Genomic DNA, 25,313 nt, shown 5'->3' with positions numbered 1-25,313 from the left:
CTCCATTTTCGCTGGCAGAGGCACTGCGGTCGCATTCTTCACTGTTTCCAGGTTGGCCCCATGGGCTGGATCCAGCCTGCAGGCTTTGAGTTTGACACCCCTATCTTACATCCATTCATTTACTGAAGTTACCATGGACAGTGAAAAAACCTGACTTATGAGCATTTTTCACACATAACAATAGTTGCAGCATCCCCATGTTCACATTGTCAAAATTCAGCTGCTTGGCATGTATTTATGACAGTTGCACTGTCCCAGGGTCATATGATCACCATTTGTCACTTTCCCACAAGCAAAGTCAAAGAGTAAAGTCAGATTTGCTTCATGACTGCACGATTCACTTAACAACTGCAATTATTTGCATAACAACTGTGGCAAAAAGATGTAAAACAATGCAATGCTCACATAACAAGTCAAGTATAATCTGTAAACTCTATTAACTGTACATTATTAAAGAGATGAATTGGGCAGAAATTTTCTGGATTGTATTTTTAAAAGATTTTTTTAAAAGATTAGAACTGTTACTGACAGATTAGAATACCAGTCTATTTTTCAAAGGCTTTCTTGCCTGAATTCTATACTGAAAATCCCACTGGCCTGCGGCAATTAGAAAAACTCACTACCATTAGGGCCTCACCTTAGTTTCAGATAAGTTGCAGAAATTGGCCTGGGTTCTGCTAGCTTCAGCAATCGCTTCGATGGCAATGCAGAATACACTGCTGAAGAACGTTTCCAAATCTCTGACATTTGTCCACAGCTGTACCAGAAGAGGGATCGACTGAAAAACCACAAGGAGAAGTGAGATAATAGAATCAGGTTAAGACTGCAACTTCAATTACTCAAGGTCATCTGTACAGCTTCATCTTATAAAAGCTGTGATTTCATTAGTTGAAAACAGCAATTACAGCTTCCTGTATCCCTTTTGGATGGATTAGAAAGAATCAAAGATAGTTTATTTTCTTAAATTAAAATAACATTTTAAAAATTAAATGCTTTTCAGCAACCTGTTTATTCTGCACTTTAATTACGGGTGTTGTAGGAGATGACCAGGCTGACCCTGAGGGAGGAGTCCAATGTATCATGAGTGCCTTCATGCCCACCAGAGATCTAAGTCTAGCCCACCATGAATTTCTTTGACTCTTATCTACTGCCAAATTGATTTGGCTGTTAGTAGTTCAGATTAATGTCAAGCACCAGGGAAATCAGAAAATACAGGCAGTTTAAATGGTTATAAAGGTTTAAGGTCCCTACAAGAATCTGAACTACTAACGGTCCAAGCAAATTGGCAGTAGATAAGAATCACTGGAATACAAAGTGGACTGAACTTAAGATGTCTTGTAGTCGTGAAGGGACTCGAGACTGATGACACGTTTTACCCCTCTCTCAGACTCAGCTTTGTCATCTCCTGCAGGTGTGCTGCTTTTAATGTTTTGTCTGTTTTTTATTTAATCATCCCAAAGTTTGAATTTTGGCTTATTGGTGTTTGGTGCATTTTTATGCTATTCTTCAGAATTGTGGCAAGCACTTTTCCATGCCTGTACATATATACACTTAAATTTCCTATTTCTGCCCTCTGGTGTAAACAGGAAATTTAGAAAGAAGTTCAGGACTAAGTAAGTAAATAAATGTATTTTTTTCACAAGCTGCGCTTAACAATGTTCCATTGTTGCTACTGGGACTCAAAAGCATTCAATGTCAGACTTGGGGTTCAAATTAAAACATCCAACCATTCCAGAATAAACAGATGCTTATTCGATGAGTCAATCTTGCCAGCAATGGCAGTCATGTTAAATGCTATACCCTTTTTGTGAACAATCAACTTTACTATTACGGTCTGAAGCTACCCTACAACTTTTTCTTTCATCCTTTTTGGCACCAAAATTGTATTCATATTGAACAAATTCATTATTATTAATCAAAACTATTATTTTTTTCAACTTTTGCATTTGGCAGTTGAAACTGCAATGTAGGAGGTATTAGATTTTACATGATATTTATAACTTTTTAACAATATCTACACTGGTGAGTGACAATGGTTCTTAAGTTTTTCCCCCATAGAAGCAATAGCTGGAGCATCTGCTTAGGGACAAACATAATATTTATTGAAGCAACAGTAAGCAAAACAACATCTCCAATACCAAGACAAAACAATGCATAGCAGTGGACACCAAGTGATGGTTTGGTCCCAATGATGTTAGTGTGAGAGAGGTTATTTCATGCTTAACTAGTTCATTCACTGAAATCAATGGGACTTCAGTGGTAAACTGGTCTATTTATTGAAAGTTGGGCAAGGGTGGAAAGAAAGGGAGATCTTCTTTCGGATATCTGCCCACCAAATTTCAGATTTGCCATTGAGCTCTGCAATAGTGACTCTACCCTCCACACTGCATCAGGCCCTCAATAAGGTGAACCAAGTCCATATTTGGGCTATTTGTCCATATCTATTTGCCAGTTGGTGAAGTTGCTGCTTCCCAAAGTCCTCTTCCAAATAACCAGATTTTCCCTCAGCCTATCCTGACTTCAACGTACGTATCATACTCAAAATGCGGTACTGGGCTGGCAAAAAACCAGCATGCTAATTGCCATTTCCTAAATGGATGGTGGCCATCTGTTAGTTGAGAAACATCACCTCCTGTATCCAGTTTAGTATACTGAAGTGTTGAAAGAATAATTAACTCATCACTCTGAGTTCCTAACAAAAAATAGTCACATAGTAGTTGTAACTTTTTTTTATTTAACAGTTTTATTCTTCTACAAAGACCTTTCAGTCAAGAATCTTTTCTCTAGGTAGTAGAAAAGTAGAATCCTTGGTGATCTCTGAGCTTCATTGTTTTCTTGCAGATATTTCATACCCTACTAGGTAACATCTTCAGTGCTACTAACACTGAAGACATTACCTAGTTAAGCAATGAAGCATCTGCAAGAAAACAACCAAACTCAGATAGCACCAAAGATTCCACAGTTCAACCCTGAACAAATAGTTTCTCCTATAAGTAATAAAATGTTCACTTTGTATGTGGGATATCTTTTCCAAAACTACGAACTAATATAGTCTTTCTTGGAATTCAAAAAATTATTTCACACAATCTTATTGTTGCCTGGCAATAAACATTGGATTTCCTAGTATATCTGGTCCTTTCCTGTTGGCTTCCCTTCCTGGCTATTTACAAGTCATGGTTAGATCTTGGAATGGTTCTGAATAAGTTCTCCATCTTTCATAGAATCTTAGGAGTACCTAGGTAATACTATATTCTATTTGTTAATAGTATTGTGTGTTTTCACTGTTTCTCCGCATTCTTTTTCTTTCCTGTTTTTTACACACCAAGGAACTCCCTTATGGAGGGAAAAAAATGAAATTAACATATAATGATATTTGATCCATCAATTGCCCAAAGAGTAAGAGGCGGTAGAACCAAATCGGTTCTCTGCTCTAATGACGAGCTGGGTAGACGGAGCTCGGTGGTCATGTGACTGGGTGGGTGTGGCAAACTCAACGTCACTCACGTCGATGGGCGCTTTGTCTTAGCTGTTAGAATGCAATAAGGGTTAACTGGAGAGGCAGTTTCTGTAAGCAAGGCAATAAAAATTAGTCTACAAACAACACCAGAATGTTTTCTTCCTGCTTTCCTTACAGGATTAGCCTTGTAAAGTGGAAAAAAAACAAAATAAAATTTCTTCCAACAACCGGTTACTGCTTAGAAAGTTAACAACCGGTTCTCCCGAATAGGTGCAAACTGGCTGAATCCCACCACTGGGTAGAACCAAAGGAGATCAAGTAAGAAAAGTAGCAGCTGACTTTAGCTCCGCTACATGGGACATAGAAGGGAAAATCTCAATTCTTAAATATTTGACCATTCTATTTCATAAGCTGCATTTGAGGAACTTTCCTGGGTTTCAAAAGAAATTTGCTTTATACTGTAAGTATTGCTTTTTAAGAAATTTTATTAAAACATTTTGACCCGAGTGGCATGGAATAAGGGAGATCAAGACAAAGATAGAAACAAAAAAGGACATGAAAGCAAACCTCTTTGGTTGTTCAACCACTTCCCTTGGCCTTGCTAGACTCAGGATTCTTGCACTGGGCTGCCTCAGCAAAGTGTTTGGAGAGACAGGCCATATTGGATCTTGATTTCCCCAGATTAACTTGCTGTTATAAATACAAAATGCAAAATACCAGTCAAAATGAGTATACAACCACATACGCGGATAATGTATAAATAATATAATATTATATTTATTATATGAGAACCAGTTTGGTGTAGTCATTAGGCTAGAAACCAAGACCGTGTAAATCCTGCCTTAGGCCCAAAGCCAGCTGGGTGACCTTGGGCCAGTCACTTTCTTTCAGCCTCAGAAATGAGGCAACGGCAAGCCATTTTTTAAAAATGTTGCCAAGAAAAGGCATTCTTCAAGAACTTATTTAATTAAAATTAAGTTCTGAAGGCACCAGACAAGAAACTGGGAGACTGTGAATTCTAGTTCCACCTTAGGTCTAAAAGCAAGCTGAGTGACTTTGGGCCACTTACTCTCTCATCCCAAATCACCTCAAAGGAATGTGGCTGTGGAGAAAATAGTATTGGGTATTTTGCTGCCTTGAGTAATTTATAAAAATAATAAAGGCAAGATAAAAATAAATAAATAAATAAATAAATAAATAAATAAGACATGATTGAACCAAAGAAAAAAATATTTGTTATACAGCGTAAGATCTATGCTTGACCCCACAGTATTAAAAATATTGATCTTTAGATTGTGTTTCTACTATCTAAATACAGTAGTAATTGTAACTATTACTCTTCAAAGTATCGGTAAATTAAAACTATTTGGGCAGAGAATATGCCAACAATTATGAGATTGGTTTGTTTTGATCTATAAATTTGCTAACACAGCTCACAATTCATGTAAACTCACTCATACATATATATTAGCTCATGTAACTGCTGCCCCCAAGTATTAGCAAATTGAAAACAGACAAAAAAATATCATTTTAAGGCAGAAACAGAAATCTGGCCTCCAGGCAAAATTCCCCACAAAAAAGACTGGCTGGGGAATTCTGGAAGTCAAATTCCACACATCTTAAAGTTGCAAAGGTTGAAAAAAGACTGCAATAAATGCTACTGCAGCAACAGACACCCATAAATTGGGAGTTGTTAAATTCTGCCGGGACTTCACAAGAGCAGACCTGTAACTGTTGTTGCCATCATACAAATTGAAAGGGACAGGACAGTACAGGAAGAACAACAGTTGCCAGTAGCACTGTGTGATTCATCTCTACATACTAATAAATTACACAGTTCTTGGTACAGTATATTTACACAGGAATAAACACCACCTCCTAGAGTTGGGAACGACTAGCACATATGTGCAAGGGGAACCTTTACCTTTACCTTAGGGGTCTTGAAACAGGTGTTTAAGCAGAAAGATTGATGTGTCTTACACTCTGCACTAGGATGGTAGCTTGCCAGGAGGAGTAGCTACTAACCTGTTCTCTACTGATGCTCAGTATTATTAGTGCAAATACCTTTTGTACCTAAGAAGTTAATTTAGCAGGGAGGAAATAAGTCAACTGAATAAAGTATCTGAATTGTTCTATATAGTGCTGTACCTGCTAAAGAAGTGTGAAGCAAGTTGGTAATTACTGTCACCCAGCTGCTCTGGAATATTCTTTTGATGTCTACCAAGCTCTCTACTTTATGTGTCTGTATAAGTATGTTTAGATTCTTTTAATTAAAACAAAACAGTGCAAGCACGTTGCAGAATCAAACCCCAACCTCTAGTACCATCTGAACTCCATATTCAAACTTGGTAACTTTAAGATGTGTGAACTTCAACTCCCAAAACTCCCAGCCAGCATTTTGGCTGGCTAGCTAGGTAATTCTGGGAGTTGAAGTCCACATATCTTAAACTTATCGATTTTGAAAACACTGACATGAAGTTCTAAAGTCATTTTTAGAAAATGGTAATAGTGAATGATAAGAGCCCAATGCTTTCTTTGCAAGTCTCCTTTCAAAAAAGACAGAAGTAAATTGGGGTGGTAAGGAGTAACCTGGGAAGTTAAGAAGCATGACAAACAAGCAGCCGCCTTATTTATTGACTGAAAATAAATGGGGCATTTTGTCAAGACCTCATCTACCCGGTTGAATAGGCAAGACCAGATGACAACTACCTCATCAATGTACTTAAAACATATGCTGGTAAATGTCAAATGTTCTGACCACCACACCTAAAAAACACTTTAAAGTCCACACGTAGTCCATGATTTAGGACCAGAATTGCAACCAGAATTTATGTGGCTAAGCAAGGTAGTTAAATGACTCATGACCAACTTTACAGCCTCCCGCACCCCCCACCCCCGTGATTGTTAAGTTAATCGCTGCAGTAGTTAAGCAAACCATGCAGTCATTAAGAGAATCCATCTTTCCCCAATGACATTTCTGACAATTTACTTCTCAGAAGTCATCTGGGAAGGTTGCAAATGGTGATCACATGACCCCAGGATGCTGAGACCATTACAAGCACATGCTGGTTGCTAAGCAGACAAATTTTGGTCATGTGAGCATGGGAATGCTGCTGTAGTCATAAATGTGAAGACCATTTATGTCACTTTTTTCAGCGCCATTGTAACTTTGAATAGTTACTAAACAAATGGTTGTAAATTGAGGATTTATCTGTAGCTAACTATACCTTGATATCTAACTCACCGATGATAATTCCATACGTCTTTGGTTGGCTTTGGTTTTGCAAGGTCTTGTAACCTGGAAAATGATTTTTTTAAAAACATTACATGGTGATGGGGTGGAAAGTCAATTGTCTAAAATTTTACAGCCTGACAAATCTTCCCAATTCCACTGAGCAACTTCCAAGCATGCCTTGCATTTAATTATACCAAGTGCAAATACCAGAGCTGCATTCCTTCAGATCTTTAACTTCCATTACTGTTGATCTGCTCTGGGAGCACTGAGAGGGAATCAACAAGACTTCAGCTAGTCCAGAATGCAGCCGCGCGAGTGATTGTGGGTGCCCCACAGTTCGCCCACATAACACCTATCCTCCGCGAGCTGCGCTGGCTACCTGTTGATCTCCGGGTGCGCTTCAAGGTGCTACTTACCACCCATAAAGCCCTCCATGGTAGTGGATCTGAGTACTTGAGAGACCGCCTCCTGCCAATTACCTCCTCACGACCTATTAGATCACACAGATTAGGCCTCCTCCGAGTTCCATCCGCCAGTCAGTGTCGACTGGCAACTACGCGGAGGAGAGCCTTTTCAGTAGTAGCTCCGACCCTTTGGAACGATTTCCCCGTGGAGATTCGCACCCTCACCACCATCCAGACCTTTCGCACAGCCCTCAAGATCTGGCTATCCCGTCAGGCCTGGGGATAAAGATTGTAATCCGTCCCCACCCGAATGATGAATGAATGTTGTGTTCTATTTTAATTTATGTATTGTTTATGTCTTATTGTTTTGTATTCCCCTCCCTATAAATTGTAAGCCGCCCTGAATCCCCTCAGGGAAAAGGGCGGCCTATAAATAATAAACCTTAAACAAGGAGATTATATATTATTATTGCAAGCTCATTTGATACAAAAACCCAGATAATACATTTAGCTGATTGCATTTAATTTCCAATAGGGTTTTACCATGTATAAATCTTGCTTCTAGGCAAAAGCTTCATTGAGAGGCACTGATACATTGGGGTGGTAGGCCTTTAATTCAGGCTGAGACTTGTTCAAGGAGAAACATTCCTTGCCAGCCAAACACCAACCTCCAGTTCATAATGGTGTTAAGAGAGAGGAGCTTGAGAATAGTTGCCATGGAAGGAGGAAGAATCTTTCTCCCAGCCAGTGATAGACACTGTGAAAGAGACAGAAAGATCTTCCTTCTTCAGCCATTAGCAACACAGGCTAAAAATAAGCTTGTCAAGCTTGTAGTTCCAGATTGTATATCAGAGTGTACAATGTGCGAACACGCCAGTGCACGAAGGAATGGGATCAGTGCTCTTTTGGACACTCACTTTGTTAGAGTCAACAGCAAAGTATATATACTTCGCCCAGGATGAGTGTTTATTACACTCAAGCAAAAAGGCTAGGTGGTGTTGCAGTCTTACAAATTTTAATAGGGGACAGTTTCAGATCAGCTACTGATGGGTTTCCTTTTGTCCTTTCTTCTCCCAACCAGCATCACTTCCCAGTAGGAAAAACAACCATCGGTTGTTGTACAAAATGTGTGGTAGGACAGAATTTAGGCCTCTAGGTACTGCCTCCCAGAGTATTAGTTAATTTTTCTGCCCAAACATTTAACCATTTTCTTTGCTATCAACTGTCCTACGTAGAGAAGAAAAAAAGTCAGGAAACACAAAATGTAACCTCTCAAGTGCAATTCCACCCACTAAACTGGCTAGAACAAAATATTAAACTAAATTGGTCACTGTCTGAGCCCTGATAATTTTTTTCTAGTTTTCTTATGAGCAACAATTTAACTGTAAAGTAATCTTCTACGCAATTAAAGTTAAATCTAAATTTATGTCAAATAGGTATTGTCAACATTCTGACACTCTCTGTGAATTCTTCCTTATACAGTAAATATGGCTGTTATATCCCAAATAAAGACTAATATTAAAATTGATAGCATTTTTGTCCCTGATTCTTCTGTACAATATCTCTGACCCATATGTATAAACTAGAGAAATAAGAGTGATAATGGATAAGTTGACAATGAAGGAGAAAGAGAGTTAGCAGTTCTCTCCAGTTCTGCTTCTGCTACAATAATTGAAATGCAAAATTAAACCTGATCAACATCTATGAGCAATGTGTTGAGGAAGAAATGATTGTGAAGTCATCATCTACCTTCTCAGGGGTACAGCATATGTTTCCTGCTAGTATTATACGTTATTACTTTCCATAATTATTTTAATTATTTTAAATTTATTTTCATAGAATCAAGATAGTCTGCAGGCCAGCTACTGCAAAACAATTGAAAATAATTATGACATCATGCATACTAGAAGACTCACTGGTTACCCAAAAAGTCAAGATAAATAAATACATTCAGATTTTTTTCCTCCCAATTGATCATGGGAAAAGACAAGATAACTTTTCCCCTTTCTAGAATGCCTTCACATCCTCAAACTCAGTTCTGTAATCATTCTGATTCAAATATTGGGGAGGAATTCAGAAAAGGAGAGGCATGTCCTGTTTTGCAAACTGAAGCCTGAATGTATCACTTTGGATATCACTCTGCAATTCCTGAATGTATCTATATAAAACTACTTAGATATAGGAGCTTGATGATTTTTATCTTACCATTCATTTGAATGAAACCCATGGGGACTAGCTGCAAGAGAAGCAGAAAAGAACAAATGGATCTGAAAATGATGTCCATATTCTATAGTTAATTATATGTTGTAAGTAATTCAGTAATGCTTGGGAGTGGGATTAAATCAACAAGATGACACATGGAGTCCATTAATTCAATCCTCCAATCCTTTTCTACCTCTGTGGGACATTGCCAAAGTAGCAACCAACAACTGAAGTCCTAGCAATGAAAATTCTTATTGATAAAGTGCTAATAGGGCTCATAAAAATGCCATGAATCTCTGGGTTTCTGAGGTCCAAAGGGCACAGCTAGTTCTGCAGCTACATTAAACATCCAAGAGACATGCAGCATCCTGAATGCTAATATATTCTTGAATTCATTAGTTAAGCTTTTGTAACTAATATTAGTATTTGCTTCTAAGGTACCAAAAAGACTTTTGTTTTGGGCTGCAAATATTAGCATGATTCCCTTATTCAGCACCTTAAGCAGGATATGCTTTATAATACAAAAAGAGAGTATATTATTCTCTATGGCAGTAGTTTCCAATCTTTTCTATGGTCCACTCCCTCAGGAAATGTTTGGTTAATGTTCATACCCTGTACAAAAATAATTGTGACTTGTGACTCATCACAAAAGATCACAAGCCATTCTTCGTTGTAGTCCCTGAAATTCTATCCTACACACCCTGGGAGTGGAGCACCCCAGAATGGGAACCCTTGCTCCATGGATTTATATGGTCCTGAGAAGTGCTATGGAAGTTTATCCTATGTAATACACCCTATGTGCAACTTTTCTGGCATGGTTAATAGTTACATAGATCATTTATTTTTGGAGCTGTCTACATGATTGTATTTGTTTGTAACACTCTGATAATTGAATAATAATCATCATCCCAAAATATCGGGAGCATCACTTGAGCTCCATTAGCTAGGAATGCTAGGAATTACAATTATCTTAAACTTTCAGGTATCTCATATAATGAAGAAATAAGGGCTTAATTCAATGAACGATGTATTTTTCTTTTGGTTTTTTATTGTTTTTGTTCTAATAATTTTGTAATGAACTGTAGTTCACAGAACCTACTGCCTTTTAATAAAAATTTGTTAAGTCAGAAAGAGTGCTACCAATCTCTGAGTTTTTGGCTACCATAAAACTATTGCCTATATTGGTTCTGAAATTTGAGGCCCAATAAATTTATTTTCTAAAGGATTTTACTGGATGGCTGCCGCACAGGGGATGTGGGTTGGAGAACTATTTTATTTAGTTAATTACCAGTTGGTGGTTAAGTGGCAAAGGCAGTTCCATGTGATATATAAATTCTAGCTATTACAGCAATAAAAAAATTAAATAGTACATGGGTGTAAATAAAAGAAGTAAAAAGACTAGCTGCTATCTCTAGATTTCAAAAGACAAGGCTTGCACACAGAAGTATTAGCACTGCTCCTGGCCTTCCTAAGTTCACAAAGAGTTAAAAATAAATAAATGAGCATTATGGGGATTGATAAGCAAATTATTAATGGGATTTTCAGAAACTTACACAATTAGTTTTTTTTAAGTACAGCATTTAAGCACAGCATTAAATACATTTGTTGCACCCCATTTGTAAACAATGAGAAATGACAGCTACGCTCAAGTGGTAAAATAAAAGATAGTTTCCATAAAATCCATCCAGCTGCGCAAAGTGCTCCCTTTACGGTGGAATCAGTACAATCTTATTGTCTTTAAACAAAGAAGAAAAAATAAGCGAGAGGGACCTATTTAGCCACGATAGTGATGATAGCTTGTCCTTCAAGACCCACTTTTTCTCTTAAATCAAAAGTAAAAATAAAATAGTATCTTTGCTTTTCCCCTCCCGCGAAAATCTATTCTGTGCATTGAGGGGTCTCATTCTGCGAGGTGTCATAATTGCAATGCCCAACAGAGGGCAGGTTCTACCCGGGAAGACGGTGGCGCTTTAGACGGTGTACCCTTTACTGACCCGATCGTTGCTGGACCATCCTGCGCGATATGAATAGCCCTGCTTCTCCTAGCTCACGCAGCAGCTTGCAGTTGTAGAAAAGCGGGTGCTCGGGAGCGCACCTTGCGTTCTTCTTTGTTCCCGTCGCCACGACAACACTGCCGTTTGTTTCTCTTTCTTTGCACTTCCTTTTTGTGCCGTGGGAGGGCGCCTAGAATCCGCAGGTTATCTTAACAGTGCAGTCCAGTCGCTTCGGCTCGCCCTTTCGATTTAGTTGCTTTTCTATGCAAGAGGATTCTGTGCAATTATTAACATTGCTTTGATTCCCCTTGTTACTATATCTAACATGAATATTCACTATCTGTTTGCTCTCAAATAGTGTTTCTCAACCTCAGCAGCTGTAAGCCATGTGGGCTTCAATTCCCAGAATTCCTCAGTCATGCAGCCGTGGAGTTGAAATTTACATGACTTAAAATTTGCCGGGATTGAGAAACATTGCTCTAAAAATATGAAAAACCAAGGAAAGGAAGTCAAGACATTTCTATCACCTTCTTTCGGATGCATTTGTCTTAGCAAAAAAAGGAGAGGTCATTGCAGGAAACACGGTACAATACTTTTATATCAGTAAAATGCATAATTAAAAAAGATTCTGATTTAATTTTTAAAAAAAATCACATTCAAGCAGAAAACATTTTAGAAAAGTTTGGTAAAATTTTTATTATTACAATTTTTTAAAAAAGTTTTTAAACTTGTTTTAAAAACAAAAGTAGCGTCTTCTGTTACATTTTCTTGCCAATGTCAGTGTAACCTAGCACTACTATCACCACCAAATATTTCTTAAAATAATTTTATTGCGTTGCTGAAAGTACCTCTAGGCTGAAAATTGCAACGATACTGAATGGGATTAGATCACAGGAGCCATCAGGCTTCTCCAGCCAAGGCCATCAAGAGTTGTGAAAGATAAACATGCCACACAGTGAAGCAAAGAATGAGAGTTCTCTACCGTTAATATTTCACAGGAAATGTTTCCCATTAATTGTCCCTGCCCCCAATTCATAGGGGCACACTTTTACACTGAAATATCCAGGCTTATGGTCTTAAGACAGAAAACTGGGTGGAGGAACTATTTTAAAACATTACCGCACTATTTTAAAAGATGAGAACCCATTTTTGAAGATTGGGTTTTGACCGCTTGGGTCATTCCGGCTGACTCTTTAAAAGTGACAGCAGTTTATGTGAAAATCGGCAAAAGAAGGTGCTTGGTATCACATCTGAATTGGCTGAGACCTTGGAAATACAAAGCCAGATTCATCTTTTCACAAACAGTTTTGACCGCAACTTTTTTGAGTGGACTATAAAGTTATTACAACAATAAAAACAAGACGTATGATGTTATATGAAAAATAAAGACATTATCCCAATTTATATGGGATACTTAAACTTTTCAAGACACTCTCAATTCTTCAAGGAATTTATATTAAGACTGCTAGTATTATTAAATGACCAATCAATGTAACAAACAGAAATTCAAAACCATGAGATAACATAGCAAATAAATTATATAATACAATATAAAAATAGGAGGTAAGAGCCATATAAACTATCTAAAATATACCAACCAGCTAAGCCTGAAATCAAATCAAAATTGTTAATATTTTTGTAAAACTAAAATGAAATGTCACCCTGAGTTTATAGCTTGAGGAACCAAGCTGTATTTGTTACAAATGGAACAAAGTGGCATAATTGACAATCTAATGGATGTTTAAGGTGCTTCCTGCTTAACAATCACTCATTTAGCAACCATTTGAACAGTGGTACTTTTGCCTAGTCCTGGAATTTCTACCATTTTAGCATCCCGCCCTCAGGCGGCCACCACTGGCACCTTATTTGCTGATTTCCAACAAAGTCAATGGAGAACATGGCAGAAGATTGCAAATGGCAATCATGTGATATCCTTGCTTGATGACTGCAATGATTTCCTTATCCATAGCAACCAGAGTGCCAGAATTGCCCTTGTTAATCAAAGGTTAGATTTGTATAACCCTGTATAGATTTGGTGACAACCCCAGTTTATTGAGTTCAGCCCAAAGCAGATTTTCATACTGTATTTAATAGAACAAAATGTAGCTATTGAGTAACATTGGTACCAGAGCTCAGATATGAAATGCTTATCTTGTCTACCTAGTAGAAAATGTAGCACAGGAGAATTAAGCCAGCATGCAGGACTATAAAACTGATATTATAATAAAACATCCTCAACTGCCTCTTATTTCTCCTGTCCAATCTTGACCTAATCAATTAGTTAATTTTCCATTTAACAAGGGACTTAAGGTGTATTCTAAAGATATCTAAACTTGAGAGTATAATAGTTGATATCAAGAAATTTCCTAGGACAGGTCATTATAGCAGCTAGGCACCTCTGAAGATCCTTTCAAATTACTGATAATATGGATGCATCTCCTATGTACAAGAGAATTGAAATAGGTTAATGGGCAAGTGTTGGGAGTAGTGGAACTACTAGTATAAAAAGAGCTACATCAATGTCATTTATGCAGAGGTTAAACAATAAAGTGTCAAGGTTATCACACTGTTCGACCTGTCTGTGGACAGAGTTGTTAAATTGCCATTACAATTGCCTCTAACCCATGTTGCATTTTGATGTAGCAAAATTTGACAAGTGATGATCAATGGATGCTTGCTGCAGGTAATTTCCTCATAGACTCTTCTCAAGGACCTAAATGAGAGCAACATTAGGCTAGGAATACTTTGCAGCTAAATGGTGCAGAATTGCACACTGATCCATGGTGGAATATCCTGGTCCAAAGCATGCTGGTTCAGGGACCAAGATATTCTCCGAATACAAGCAGTCCATAAAAGTTTATGGTCAAAAATTGAGCATAGAATTTACTATTTAATTTAATTAGGCAATAATTAATTGGTTTTGCCCATCACCTTACTTGTATAATAAGTGATAGAATTATCCAATTCTTTGGGGTGAAAAATTATTAATGGCAGTAAGTAGGAGGGCTAACAGAGAGACTCATCAATAAGGATTTGTTTTCAACCATTCTGGCATAATCCTATTTTGACCTGGGGTCTACCATTTTTAAAACAGGAAAATCAGTTTTAGATCTGGTTATGTGAAGCTGGGGACCAACCTGGGTATGCATCAGATATGGTGAGCCAAGAGAATCACTACCAAAGGATGCATAATATAAAATGCCAGAACAATCATCTTTATTTGTTACTGCCTGTTAGAACTCTATTTCATTAATGTATAGTATTGTCTTTTCTCTCTAAGGAATGTTTTTATCACACTTTTAGTATAAGAAATGTTTCATGATAGGGAGAATCATTGCTGAACTGAGCACTTCTATAAACTGGGTTAATATAGCCTTCACTCAAACACTATTCTTACAAACCAAGGTTTGGGCTCTTTATTTGAACAATGGGTTGGAGTTTGATTAGGCAGTTCTGAGGTAAATCAGTCACTTTTTTGAACAGTGGCAAAAAATGTTAAAAGTATCCTTGATTATACCAATGATTTGTTTCAAATGGTTGAACTACGATTTAAGAAATTAAGATGCAGTAAAAGTAAAATAATGTTTCTTCCTCCCCCCCCCCCCAGGGTTCCTTCCCACTTTTAACACTTACAAAGAACCCCAAAATAGCTGTTACTTGCACAGGTTACATTCATCAACATTTACTGTATTAAATTGACATGTGCTTCATTTCATTTGATGGCATTTTAATAATGTATTGTTTTTCAACATAAGCTGGCACATATTTTTCATTTTGCAGACTCCTGAAAGGATCACACTTTGAGGAACACTGTACTAGACTGTATTGGATGGTATCTATCAGATGAGGGACAAAACAGATGGGGGCAAGGTTGAGAGGCAGCTGTCCTATTCTGTAGACTCAAGGAAAAGGAGTCTATTAATGATAAGTGATTACTGTCAAGGTGGAAGTTAATACTAAAATTTAAACAGGGACTGAATTTTCAGAAATCAGCATGAACTCTACAATAGAAGTTCCTCTGGAGCACAAAAAGGTGAGTGTACCCTATCACCTGGAGTAGATCTACTGAAGATCTTCAGGGTAAATTTTACCAATTGAAGCAAACACCACCCTATTCATTCTCATATCAATTCTCACTCATTTGCCATATCAATGTTTTTTATCTTTAGATTTCCAATGAACCAACCCGATTAGGCAGAAGTCTGAGATGTTAAAATGCTGGAACACAGCCACATTATTGGGTCCTCCTATCTAATAATAATCTAATAATATCCTACTATTATTAATACTGGCCTTGGAATTTGGTTATTTGACTGAAAAGCCAGTTTTGAAGGTCTCATTTCTCTTGATTTTAGAAATACGACTTTGAGGGATTAAATAGTAAATAAACATTAGTGAAGAAATTGGTAGAACCAAATTTTAAAGATGGTAATTGAACACATGCTAAAGCTGATGAAATGCGAGCATGGAGTTTACTGGTAGTGGAGATTAAGATGTTTATATCTCCTAGACTTTCTCCAGGATGTTTTCTGTCCCTAAAATTTAGACCTTTCAGTGGTGCCCCACCACTTCTGTAATCAAGTCCATCATCTTTCCTGCCAGTTTCCCAGAATTATAGATTTCTCAATGGTCCATCTTAAGTTTAAAATATAATTTGAACTTGGTTATTTTTGCCTCAAGTGAGGGATCTAGGTTTTTTCTGTAATCTGTAAATTTGTTTTCTTGTCTAATCGTATTTCGAAAAGGGCTCCTCAAACACCAAAGTCCAAAGTATCACTACTATATCCTACTTTTTTTTAATTCCAGAATTGAATTCAGCATTGTTAATAAACAAAACTGAGATAATACTAAAAGAACTGTGGAGTAGTTCTGCTTAATTATTCTCCCCTGGAGTGTCCCAAGGAAAGATCATGAATAGGTATACTTCTATATATGTTTTCCATTAAATTTTCTCAAGTAAGAAAATAATTTATAACCTCCAGAGTTATTTGAACATGAAATCTCTAGTCCCTAAAACACTCTTAGGTTATAATTTTTTCTCTATGCCCTGTATATTAGAGATAATAAGTATTTAGCCAGGTTAGCAACTTTGGCCTCCTCTGAAATGCTACACAATAGTATTTTTTTAAAGGAAAGCTGACACAGAAATATGCATTTAAATTGAAGGAGTGATCACATGTGAAACAACCTAGAAAAAGAAATGTTTCGGAGAAATACATATTTCATGTAGAAATGTTGGGCTCTCAGAGCATACTGTCTTCTTTTCTGCTAAAGCACTTCTAAACAAAACATTTCTTTCCATTTCAAAACCATTTTCCTAGCAATTCTGTATCTGGGGTCTGACTGCCATCAAGATTAGAAGAGAGCTACTCATAGTTGCCATTCCATGTCCTATTATGGCATTCCATTCCGTCTCATTATCACACAATTTCTGACACCAGCTGTGTAATCAGTTCCCGGGTATCTTTCAAGCCGGAAGAGATCTCTAAGCCCTCCTTTGCCACATGTGTACCAATCAGAAATATCTTCCTTTCGTCTCCAATTTCAGATAAAGCCAAAGCATCATGAATGTCTGTGATACAATATGCGTCTGCAAGATCCTGTCCGACAAAAGAAAAGAGACATTAATCTATTCAGTTTGGCTTTTTCAAAGCAGGGTTACAATCATCTCCCTCACAGACCTGTCAAAACACCTAGTAAAACTATGAAGAAACAATATTCCTAGGGGCAAAGAATTTATTATTTTATTATACAAGTTTTTCATGGGATGAGTCCTTTACACAAGATGTACTGTAAGTAATCTACATACATTAAAATATAGGCATTCAAAAAAGACCAAATTTACAGCTGTCATTTGGGCCACACACGTCCCAGAAGCAGCATTTTTCTGTTGTTCAAGCACTGGGGGGAGGGGGAAATCTGTTAGGACAGTGATTGATGCATAAGAAATTCAACAAACCTGTAGGAAGATCAATCTTAGCTATATCTGTTTCCTATTTAGATACAGATGCAATGTGGAAACACTTGTCTTCTTCCATTATTTCTTTTCAATCTACATTGCTGCAAATTCTTGAGGGTATCTCATCCACATTTTAACCAGATCTGACTGTTTAACTTTCTCATATATAATTAATGTTCCTTACATGGAATCTTTTCTGAATGGAATCTTCTCCATTGTTTTTTCTCCACTGAACTTATAAGAGACAGTACATGCTGAAATATTTCTCAGGATGATATTTAATTTTTTCTCCAAATGAATAAAAATTAGGAAGATGTTTTCTCTTTCAGATTTGCAAAGAAAATTGCAAGGACTAATTCAGGCAGTCACCAGCAATTAACAGTGATTGAAAGTGCATGTTAACATACATACAAAAGATTAAAAATCCATTGTGTGGGTTAAGATTCTCTGAGATAGACTTTTGATGGATATGAATTCAGCTGTATGATGCTGGAGAAATTTGATTGCTCTAAGATAGCAATTTTAAATTCTGTAATTGAATATCCTAACAGATTAAAATGCTGTAATATTACTTTGTATTGGATTTGTTTTATCTCTGAAGTCTGGAGCAACTGATCTCATCTTCAAAGAGCTTGTGCTTAAAGCAATCCTTTTCTTTGTGCACAATGGATCCCTGTGACAACACCTGCTGGGGCCCTGTACAGATTTTTGGTGTCAGAAAATATAAAATCAATTAACAAGCCTTGTGGTAAAAAAAGGTTATCTGCCTGGATCTTTTCAGTTTCAATTCTAAGTTCACAGTTCTTACCTGTAAGATAAAATACAAAAAGGTAGTCCTCTATTACTGCCCCGAGGCTGAGAAACTAAGCCCCAAATGAGAGTCAAGCAAAAGTCTTACAGATTAATTTTCTAAGGATGGCATAAGACTTTTTGTATGTGATAGATAACTTGCTTCAAGGTTCCTTGCTTTTCTTATTGATTTGATAACATGAGAAGTAAATTGACTAGATGGATTTGCTTTTTGCATATCACTTTTATAATTTTACTGATTAGCAACTGTCTTAAAAGAGAAAATAAATAAGTAGATCACGCCAAAATAACACAGCTTATTCTGGTAGATCCCACCAAAATAATAGAGATGGATGGATCCCTTCCTATCTGTAGCAATAATACCATCGCAGATTTACAGTAGATGATTTCTGCTAAGCATTTGTATCGCGAGACCTCACAAGTTTCTATTCTTTCTCTGCTGCTCTTTGCCGCTATAGGAAGCTACTGAGATGATAATTTTGATATTTATCAAAAAAAATTCTGTCATCAGTTTTTAGATAACATTGAACCTTTTCTTGGACATCTGAATCAAGAGAGGCTCTCTCTCTATTGTATTTGAGAGTTGATTGAAAGCTGTTATTGGCCACAGATAGTCTTTGACTTATGACCACATTTGAGACGTCTTGCTCAGTGAGGCAGTTCTTAAGTGAACCACACTTTATTTTACAACCTTTTTTGCCGTGGTCATTGAGCGAATCCCTGAGTTCATTAAGCAAAGCAAATCTGGCTTCCCCCATTGATTTTAGTTATAAGAGGCCGTCAGAAAATTAAAAACAAGGATCACATGACCCTGGGATGCTGCAACCATCATAAATCCATGCCGCTTGCCAAGGGCCCTATTTTGATCATGTGACCACAAGAGACATTGGATAACTGTTGTAAGTGTGAGCATAACTCAGCACCGCAATAACTCTGAATAAATGGTTGTAAGTTGAGGAATACCTGTATGCAATTACTAACGAAAGCAGAATCCAAGGAACTTAAAAGGTAAAGCGTATAGTTAAAAAAATACATTTTATAGGATTTTAGAATATATTTTTGCTCATTCCAACCAGGAGATAACTAGGAAAAGTTTTAAAATGGAAGCTGAAAACCTTTGAAGAACAAACTTTACCTAACATATTACTGTTATCTGGCTTTGGCAAATATCTTAGTAAATGCTATCACATCTGTCTCAACAATTGTCTCTTTAATTCTGAGATAAAGTCCAATGATTTTTGAGATTTAAATAATCCCAACTACAGTAATGATACCAGAGAATAGCATTCAGTATTTAGGTTTTATAGATAGAAATTACATATACTTTGCCGTATGTAAGTACAAGAGGTCTATAAAATATGGGTCAGGAAGCTTGTCGGGGATTTGAAGCCACTGTCCTGGCCATTACCATGCTCCTATATGGAGACCCAGTTTTGTGTAGTGGATAAGGCACCAGGCTAGAAACTGGAGACCATGAGTTTTAATCCAGTCTTAGGCATAAAGCTTAGCTGGGTCAGTTCAGTTATTCTTCTCAGTCCTTGTTGTTGTCAGCTGCAAAGTTGTGTCTGACCCATTGCAACCCCATGGACAATGTTCCTCCAGGCCTTCTTGTCCTCTACCATCCTCTGGAGTCCATTTAAGCTCATGCCTACTGCTTCAGTGATTCCATCCAGCCACCTCATTCTCTGTTGTCTCCATCTTTTGCTCTCAATCTTTCCCAGAATTAGGCTCTTCTCCGATGAGTCCTTCCTTCTCATTTGGTAGCTAAAGTATTTGAGATTCATCTTCAGGATATGGCCTTCTAAAGAGCAGTCAGGGTTGATCTCCTTTAGGACTGACCGGTTTGATCTCCTTGCAGTTCAAGGGACTGGCAGGAGTCTTCTCCAGCACCATAGTTCAAAGGCCTCAATTCTTTGGTGCTCAGCCTTTCTAATGGTCCAACTTTCACAGCCATACATTGCAACTAGGAAAACCATAGCATAGACCTAGGAAACTGTAAAAGGCAAACCACCTTCAAAAAATATTTGCAAGAAAAGTACAGGGACTAGACCAGGTAGTCACCAGACATCAAGACTGAGTTGAAGTCCCAAAACAAACAAACAATGCTACCATATACTATTAGCACATCAATATATACAGTAGTATATATAGCTGGGCACATATTTTGCTAGAAATGAAAACCAAAGGGTCATTGTTTGAACCAAACCATTAATTTTACTTACAGAAAGTGCAGCATAAATAATAATGCAATACCATTAAGACAAATTGATTATAATCAAGGACCACAACTCTGATCCTTTCTTCCTGCACTGAACCATTATAGAAATTATTGAATGATACTCTTGTTATAGAATTAAGGTTTCTCACACACTCACCAGAAAGCTACCATTCTGCTCTGGGTTCTACAGCTTATATTTACCTGCTTATTGGCTAGAATCATTACTGGCAACGTAGAATTATTCTGGACCAACTGATGAAGAAGTGTTTTTGCAACTGGGAAGCGTTCGTGATCTGCTGAGTCTACAACATAGATCAGCAGCAGGACTCTCGGCATATACATCTTCCAATACTCTCTTAAAGACTCACTGCCCCCAACTGTAAATCAATAATATAGGAAAAGAATCAGCAATTATCAATTAAAACTCCCATCAGCATAGTAAAACTTTCAACGGGAGGCAGCTACGTTTCAAACTCATTTCATGGAAATGCTGAAGTACATGATAGAAAATCTTGCCAAAAGTTATCATGCATAATTCAAAATATAGCAGAAAAATACTGTTAAAGTGCATACATTCAACTGGAATTAAGATATAGAATAAAAAATGATAATATTGTCAGGCCTGCATCCATCTTTTTTTTTTTTTGGATTTTTGCCCTGCCACACTTTTTATTATTCTACTATGCATTTTCTATTGTGGGAAAATGGGAGGGGGATTGTATGGAGATAGATGCTATGTAGCCATAACAAAATTTGAGCAATACTTTGCTTTGGACTCTGATTTACTTTTGGATGCTATTTGGAACCCTGACAAATATGACTTCTCTTTAATGACCAATAGATGGGATGGATCTTATGACACAGCACTTTTTAAATTGAATGTCTGTGTCAGGGATGGTATTCACTTACTTTCCCTATCGGTTCGCAAATGTGAAATGTGTTTCTTATAAGATAGCTATACTTACTTTCTAGGAATTCCATCTTTGTTTCTTCTGTGTTGACGCACACTGCATTGAAACCTTTGGTGGGAACTGTGTTGCGCTTTACGTGGTTAGTTGCTAGTGAATAGAGAACACTGGTTTTTCCTGCCCCATCTAAGCCTAGAACCAAGATTTGCTTGTTGGATGGTATATCCTACAAAATACAAGACAAAACAATTATCAGAAAAGTAGACATTTGAACAAATAAAATAATGGAGTGGTGATTATGTGGTCAACCTTCCTTACTAGTGACTGACCATACATATACCGACTACACATAAATTGGGTTAGAATTCCAGGTCAGCATAGTTACATTATTCAATGTAAGTACTGTATCTATCAAATGTTTTAATTAGATTTGTTTTGGCTAAATCAGCATAAAATTGTTACAAGTGACAAAAGATGTTTAGAAACCGAAATAGCTAATTTTCCAAATGTTGTTATAGCAATTGTTGAATCGTAGTTCACTGTTTCTGATCATAATTGGAGTAGCTAGTTGGGTTGATAGATACTTAAGAGTTCTAAGCAGACAAGTAAAAGTAGATAAGAAATCTGGACCTTAGAAAACTACACAAAGGGATTATAATTAAAGACAAGCCTATAAACTACTATCCAAAACATGCGTAATACTCGGAAAATTATACTGATATCATCATTTACAGCTGGGATAGGTATCTGGTGATCCTCTAGTGCACGGGTGTCGAACTTGCCACTTCACATTGCTCTCATATGGCGTATTGCTATGTTTTCCTCATTTGAGGAGCGGGAGTGGGCACGGTCTGCAAGTGACGCATCTGACCCGCAGGCCACCAGTTTGACACCTCTGCTCCAGTGGTTACTAAACTTCAAGTCAGGCAGCCAATATAACCAAGGATGTTCTGCATTGTAGCTCTACAAAACATGTCTTCTTGGAATTTGGGCTGCCTTAACCAATCAAACGTATAATGACCAAATCCAGAGGGTCAAATATTTCCCATCCTAAAAAATCATAATGGGTACCAAATCCATCAATAGTAACATATCAAAACAGACAAACCAGTCTTCTCAATCTAAAATCTTTCATGTCTTTAAATCGGCCTCAGCCAATAATGTGCAAATATTATAAAAGTATCCAGAATGGATGTGCAAAACATGCTAGGATGTTGGAAAGGCAACTGAAACAAAAAAATGGCTTCCTTCATTAATTTGCCTCCATGTAATGCACCAGCCAACAAAGACAACAGATTTTTGGATTTCCCTCTATAAATAAGAAGAGCATATATTGATAGTCATCTCATAACAGAAACTTGTATCAAGTGAAGAAAATGATATGTGTACACAACAGCAATGAAACAAACAAATCCAAATGGCTCACTATTATGTTGATTTGGCATTCAAATTGCTAAGATACCAAGGTAAAACAAAGGAGGGCTAGCCCTCTGGAAGGTTTCTATTCTTATCTCTTTCCACTCTGCATTAATAGGATTCTACCTGACTGATTTTATCTAAGCCTTTCATGATCTCAAAGAGATAAATAAATCTGTAATGGTTAAGATCTATGCCTGCCTTCAGATAGTTAAAAAGAACCAAGAGCTTACAAAATCTGGAGTTACAGTCTTGGCCACTTTTCTTCCTCAATGTATTTATTCCAAAAGCTAAGTTTGTATAAATTTACTAGTTGATGTATAACCTTTTAGTAGCTCCTTATTAAAAAAAAAAATCTTCAAATGCAATCAAGTTGTAATCAGGCCTGCAAACAAATGAGTATAGTTGGAAAACAAAGTGATATGACCATGTTTGGTGGAACATTGAAATGGAAGAATTGTTTTTGTTTCCAACGCCTGGGGCAAAACCCAAACAATTTCCAAACAGATGAGGATCCAACAATAATAGAAATAAATGTTCCCATTGGAAAAATTAGTGGGAAACCAGAGTTAAAATGTAACTTCTTGCCATAGTTTTCAACACCTGTTCTTCTAGTGCTAGACCTAACTAGCAGATACCATGAACACCAATTATCCTCTTAGGGTAGTGGTATATTGGCACGTTTAAACTAACTTGCCAATTAATCTAATTAATTAAAATTTTAAATTAATTTAAATAAATGTAATCTAGTTTCATATAATTCCCCAATTAAATCTAACTTAAAATTCTTACAAATTATACCTTACAAAATTATGTTTTACAAAAACTTCTACGGATTATTATTTGCTTTGAGTGACTGTTGGAACCAAAATCAAATGGACAGATTCTAAGCAGGTGGGATAAAGCAAGATTTGTTTCTATTTATTCTTCTCACTGGAGAAGAGCCTAATGCTGGGAAAGATTGAGGGCAAAAGAAGAAGGGGACGACAGAGAATGAGATGGCTGGATGGAGTGGAGTCACATGGAAGCAGAAGGTGTGAGCTTAAATGGACTCCAGAGGATGGTGGAGGGCAGAAAGGCCTGGAGGAACATTGTCCATGGGGTCGCGATGGGTGGGACATGACTTCACAACTAACAACAACATTCTTCTTTTATAACCTCCCATCAATAGTGTGGTCTGATCCTACCTGTACTTACCCAGGAGCAAATGTTTTGACTTCCAGGAGGCTGAGTCTCCCATATTTCAACCCAACACCTAATTTTAAACCAACAACCATCTTCTTCTTTTTTTAAAAAAACCACTTTTGCAAGGTTTTCCAGAAAGTAGATGTTGAATTACTTTTTTCCCCGTGGCTTTCCTCTTTCCGACCAGAACTGTTATAATACTGAGATTAGGAAAAATGTCCCAAAAATACAGTTCCCACCAGAACCATTCTTCTTTAACTCCATTTGTGAAAAGGGAGAAGCAGCAAACAGTTTACATTTTTTTAAAGAAAAAAAGTTACAAGTAATTAGAGTTTTACCCGTTCGACTTCTACTGACAAGAACAGTGCCTAAATGCACGGGGCTCTACTTGCAGCCTTGGAAGTTAATTCCCACGAGTTCACTACCTGTCCCGCCGGCGGCCCTGTGCCTTCTTCTTGCACCCGGAGCCGAGACTGCTGATCGTCGCGTCCCGGAGGCTCTTGGGGGGAGAGGTAATTGCGCCAAAGAGCATAGGCGACCCCACCGGTGACGGCAACCGCCGTGCCCACGAACGCGAATTGCCGCAGGCTGCCCGCCATGACCGCCCGGGAGAAAAGAGCTCGGGCGGGGAGCTCGGGCGGGACGGGAAGCAACAAGATCGGCGACGTTTACTTCGGTCCCCTCCGGTGCGGAGGCGGAGCCCGATTCCAAGGCCCGCCTCTTCTCGTTGGGGCTCCGCCCCCGCTGCGTCCCCAACAACCTATGCCGGAAGGAGGGTCCCTGCGGTTTCTTCCAAGCGGATGAGCCTTAGTATTGTGCGAACAACAGGCGTGTAGGATTTGGGGCCTAAAGCACGATCCTGCCTACTCGTTTACGGAGCAGTTATTCCCACTGAAGCGAGCGAGAGGGATAAGCGATAAAATCTCTCAGAGGCTCTGGGCAGCCAGAGAAAGGATCGCTTTACTTGCGCAAGACATGGCGTTTGGCGTTCAGTCTGTTGCACTAATATGCAGTTTCTTTTAAATTAGGCAAGGAATGGCTTTACCACTTGATTCAAGAGCTCCAGCAATGCTATCGCCTGAGCGCAAATACAGATCATTGATTCTAGGCTCTTTCTGAACACGTTAAGTGGGTATATTTTCTACCCACTAAGAAAGTCATTACCAATTAGATATTTTAAAAAAGTTTAAATACTACTGCAACATTCGTTTACTTATGACATCGCGATTGCAAGGTGCATTGCTGCTTAAAAACCTGTCCCCCCCCCCCCTTTTTTTACATTTTTTGTTTGGAACTTGCCAAGAGCTACACTTTATTGTTTTAAACTGGATGAGTACCTTATCATAACTAAACTACAGGTAGTGCTTGACTTACAACAGTTCATTTAGTGACCATTCAAAGTTACAACAGTACTCAAAAAAGTGACGATTTTTCACACTTATGACAGTCGCAACATCCAAATGGTCATGTGATTTTCATTGGATATTGGACAACTGGTTCATATTTGTGACAGTTGCAGTGTCCC

General features: G+C 37.7%; 2 protein-coding genes across 3 annotated transcripts in view; both read right to left on the bottom strand.

Annotated features, from left to right (window-relative positions):
* Positions 1-14,623, bottom strand: part of THEGL (theg spermatid protein like) — a 32,439-nt gene extending 17,816 nt beyond the window's left edge. The window contains exons 1-5 of the mRNA XM_032213264.1: positions 11,293-14,623; positions 9,302-9,332; positions 6,702-6,755; positions 4,025-4,147; positions 638-778 (exon numbers count right to left, since the gene is read on the bottom strand). Coding sequence (XP_032069155.1) covers positions 638-778; positions 4,025-4,147; positions 6,702-6,755; positions 9,302-9,332; positions 11,293-11,311 — 368 coding nt within the window. The 5' untranslated portion in view covers positions 11,312-14,623. The remainder of the gene's footprint in view (positions 1-637; positions 779-4,024; positions 4,148-6,701; positions 6,756-9,301; positions 9,333-11,292) is intronic.
* Positions 14,624-15,002: 379 nt separating this feature from the next.
* ARL9 (ADP ribosylation factor like GTPase 9) lies at positions 15,003-24,492 on the bottom strand. 2 transcript variants are annotated; one of them, XM_032213265.1, is made up of 4 exons: positions 24,214-24,492; positions 21,245-21,413; positions 20,481-20,656; positions 15,003-16,892 (listed from the first exon to the last, which is right to left on the bottom strand). In XM_032213265.1, exons 1-4 carry the CDS (start codon positions 24,385-24,387, stop codon positions 16,713-16,715), a joined length of 699 nt encoding a protein of 232 aa, XP_032069156.1. In that variant the 5' UTR covers positions 24,388-24,492; the 3' UTR covers positions 15,003-16,712. The 2 variants fall into 2 exon arrangements, with proteins under 2 accessions (XP_032069156.1, XP_032069157.1); XM_032213266.1 differs by lacking the exon at positions 24,214-24,492 and adding an exon at positions 24,127-24,199.
* Between the last annotated feature and the right edge of the window lie 821 nt (positions 24,493-25,313).

Source organism: Thamnophis elegans, chromosome 3, assembly GCF_009769535.1.
Source record: "Thamnophis elegans isolate rThaEle1 chromosome 3, rThaEle1.pri, whole genome shotgun sequence".
In the NCBI taxonomy this organism is placed as follows: Eukaryota; Metazoa; Chordata; class Lepidosauria; order Squamata; family Colubridae; genus Thamnophis; species Thamnophis elegans.
The sequence above is the reverse complement of the archived record's forward strand: the minus strand, read 5'-3'. Positions and strand labels throughout refer to the sequence as shown.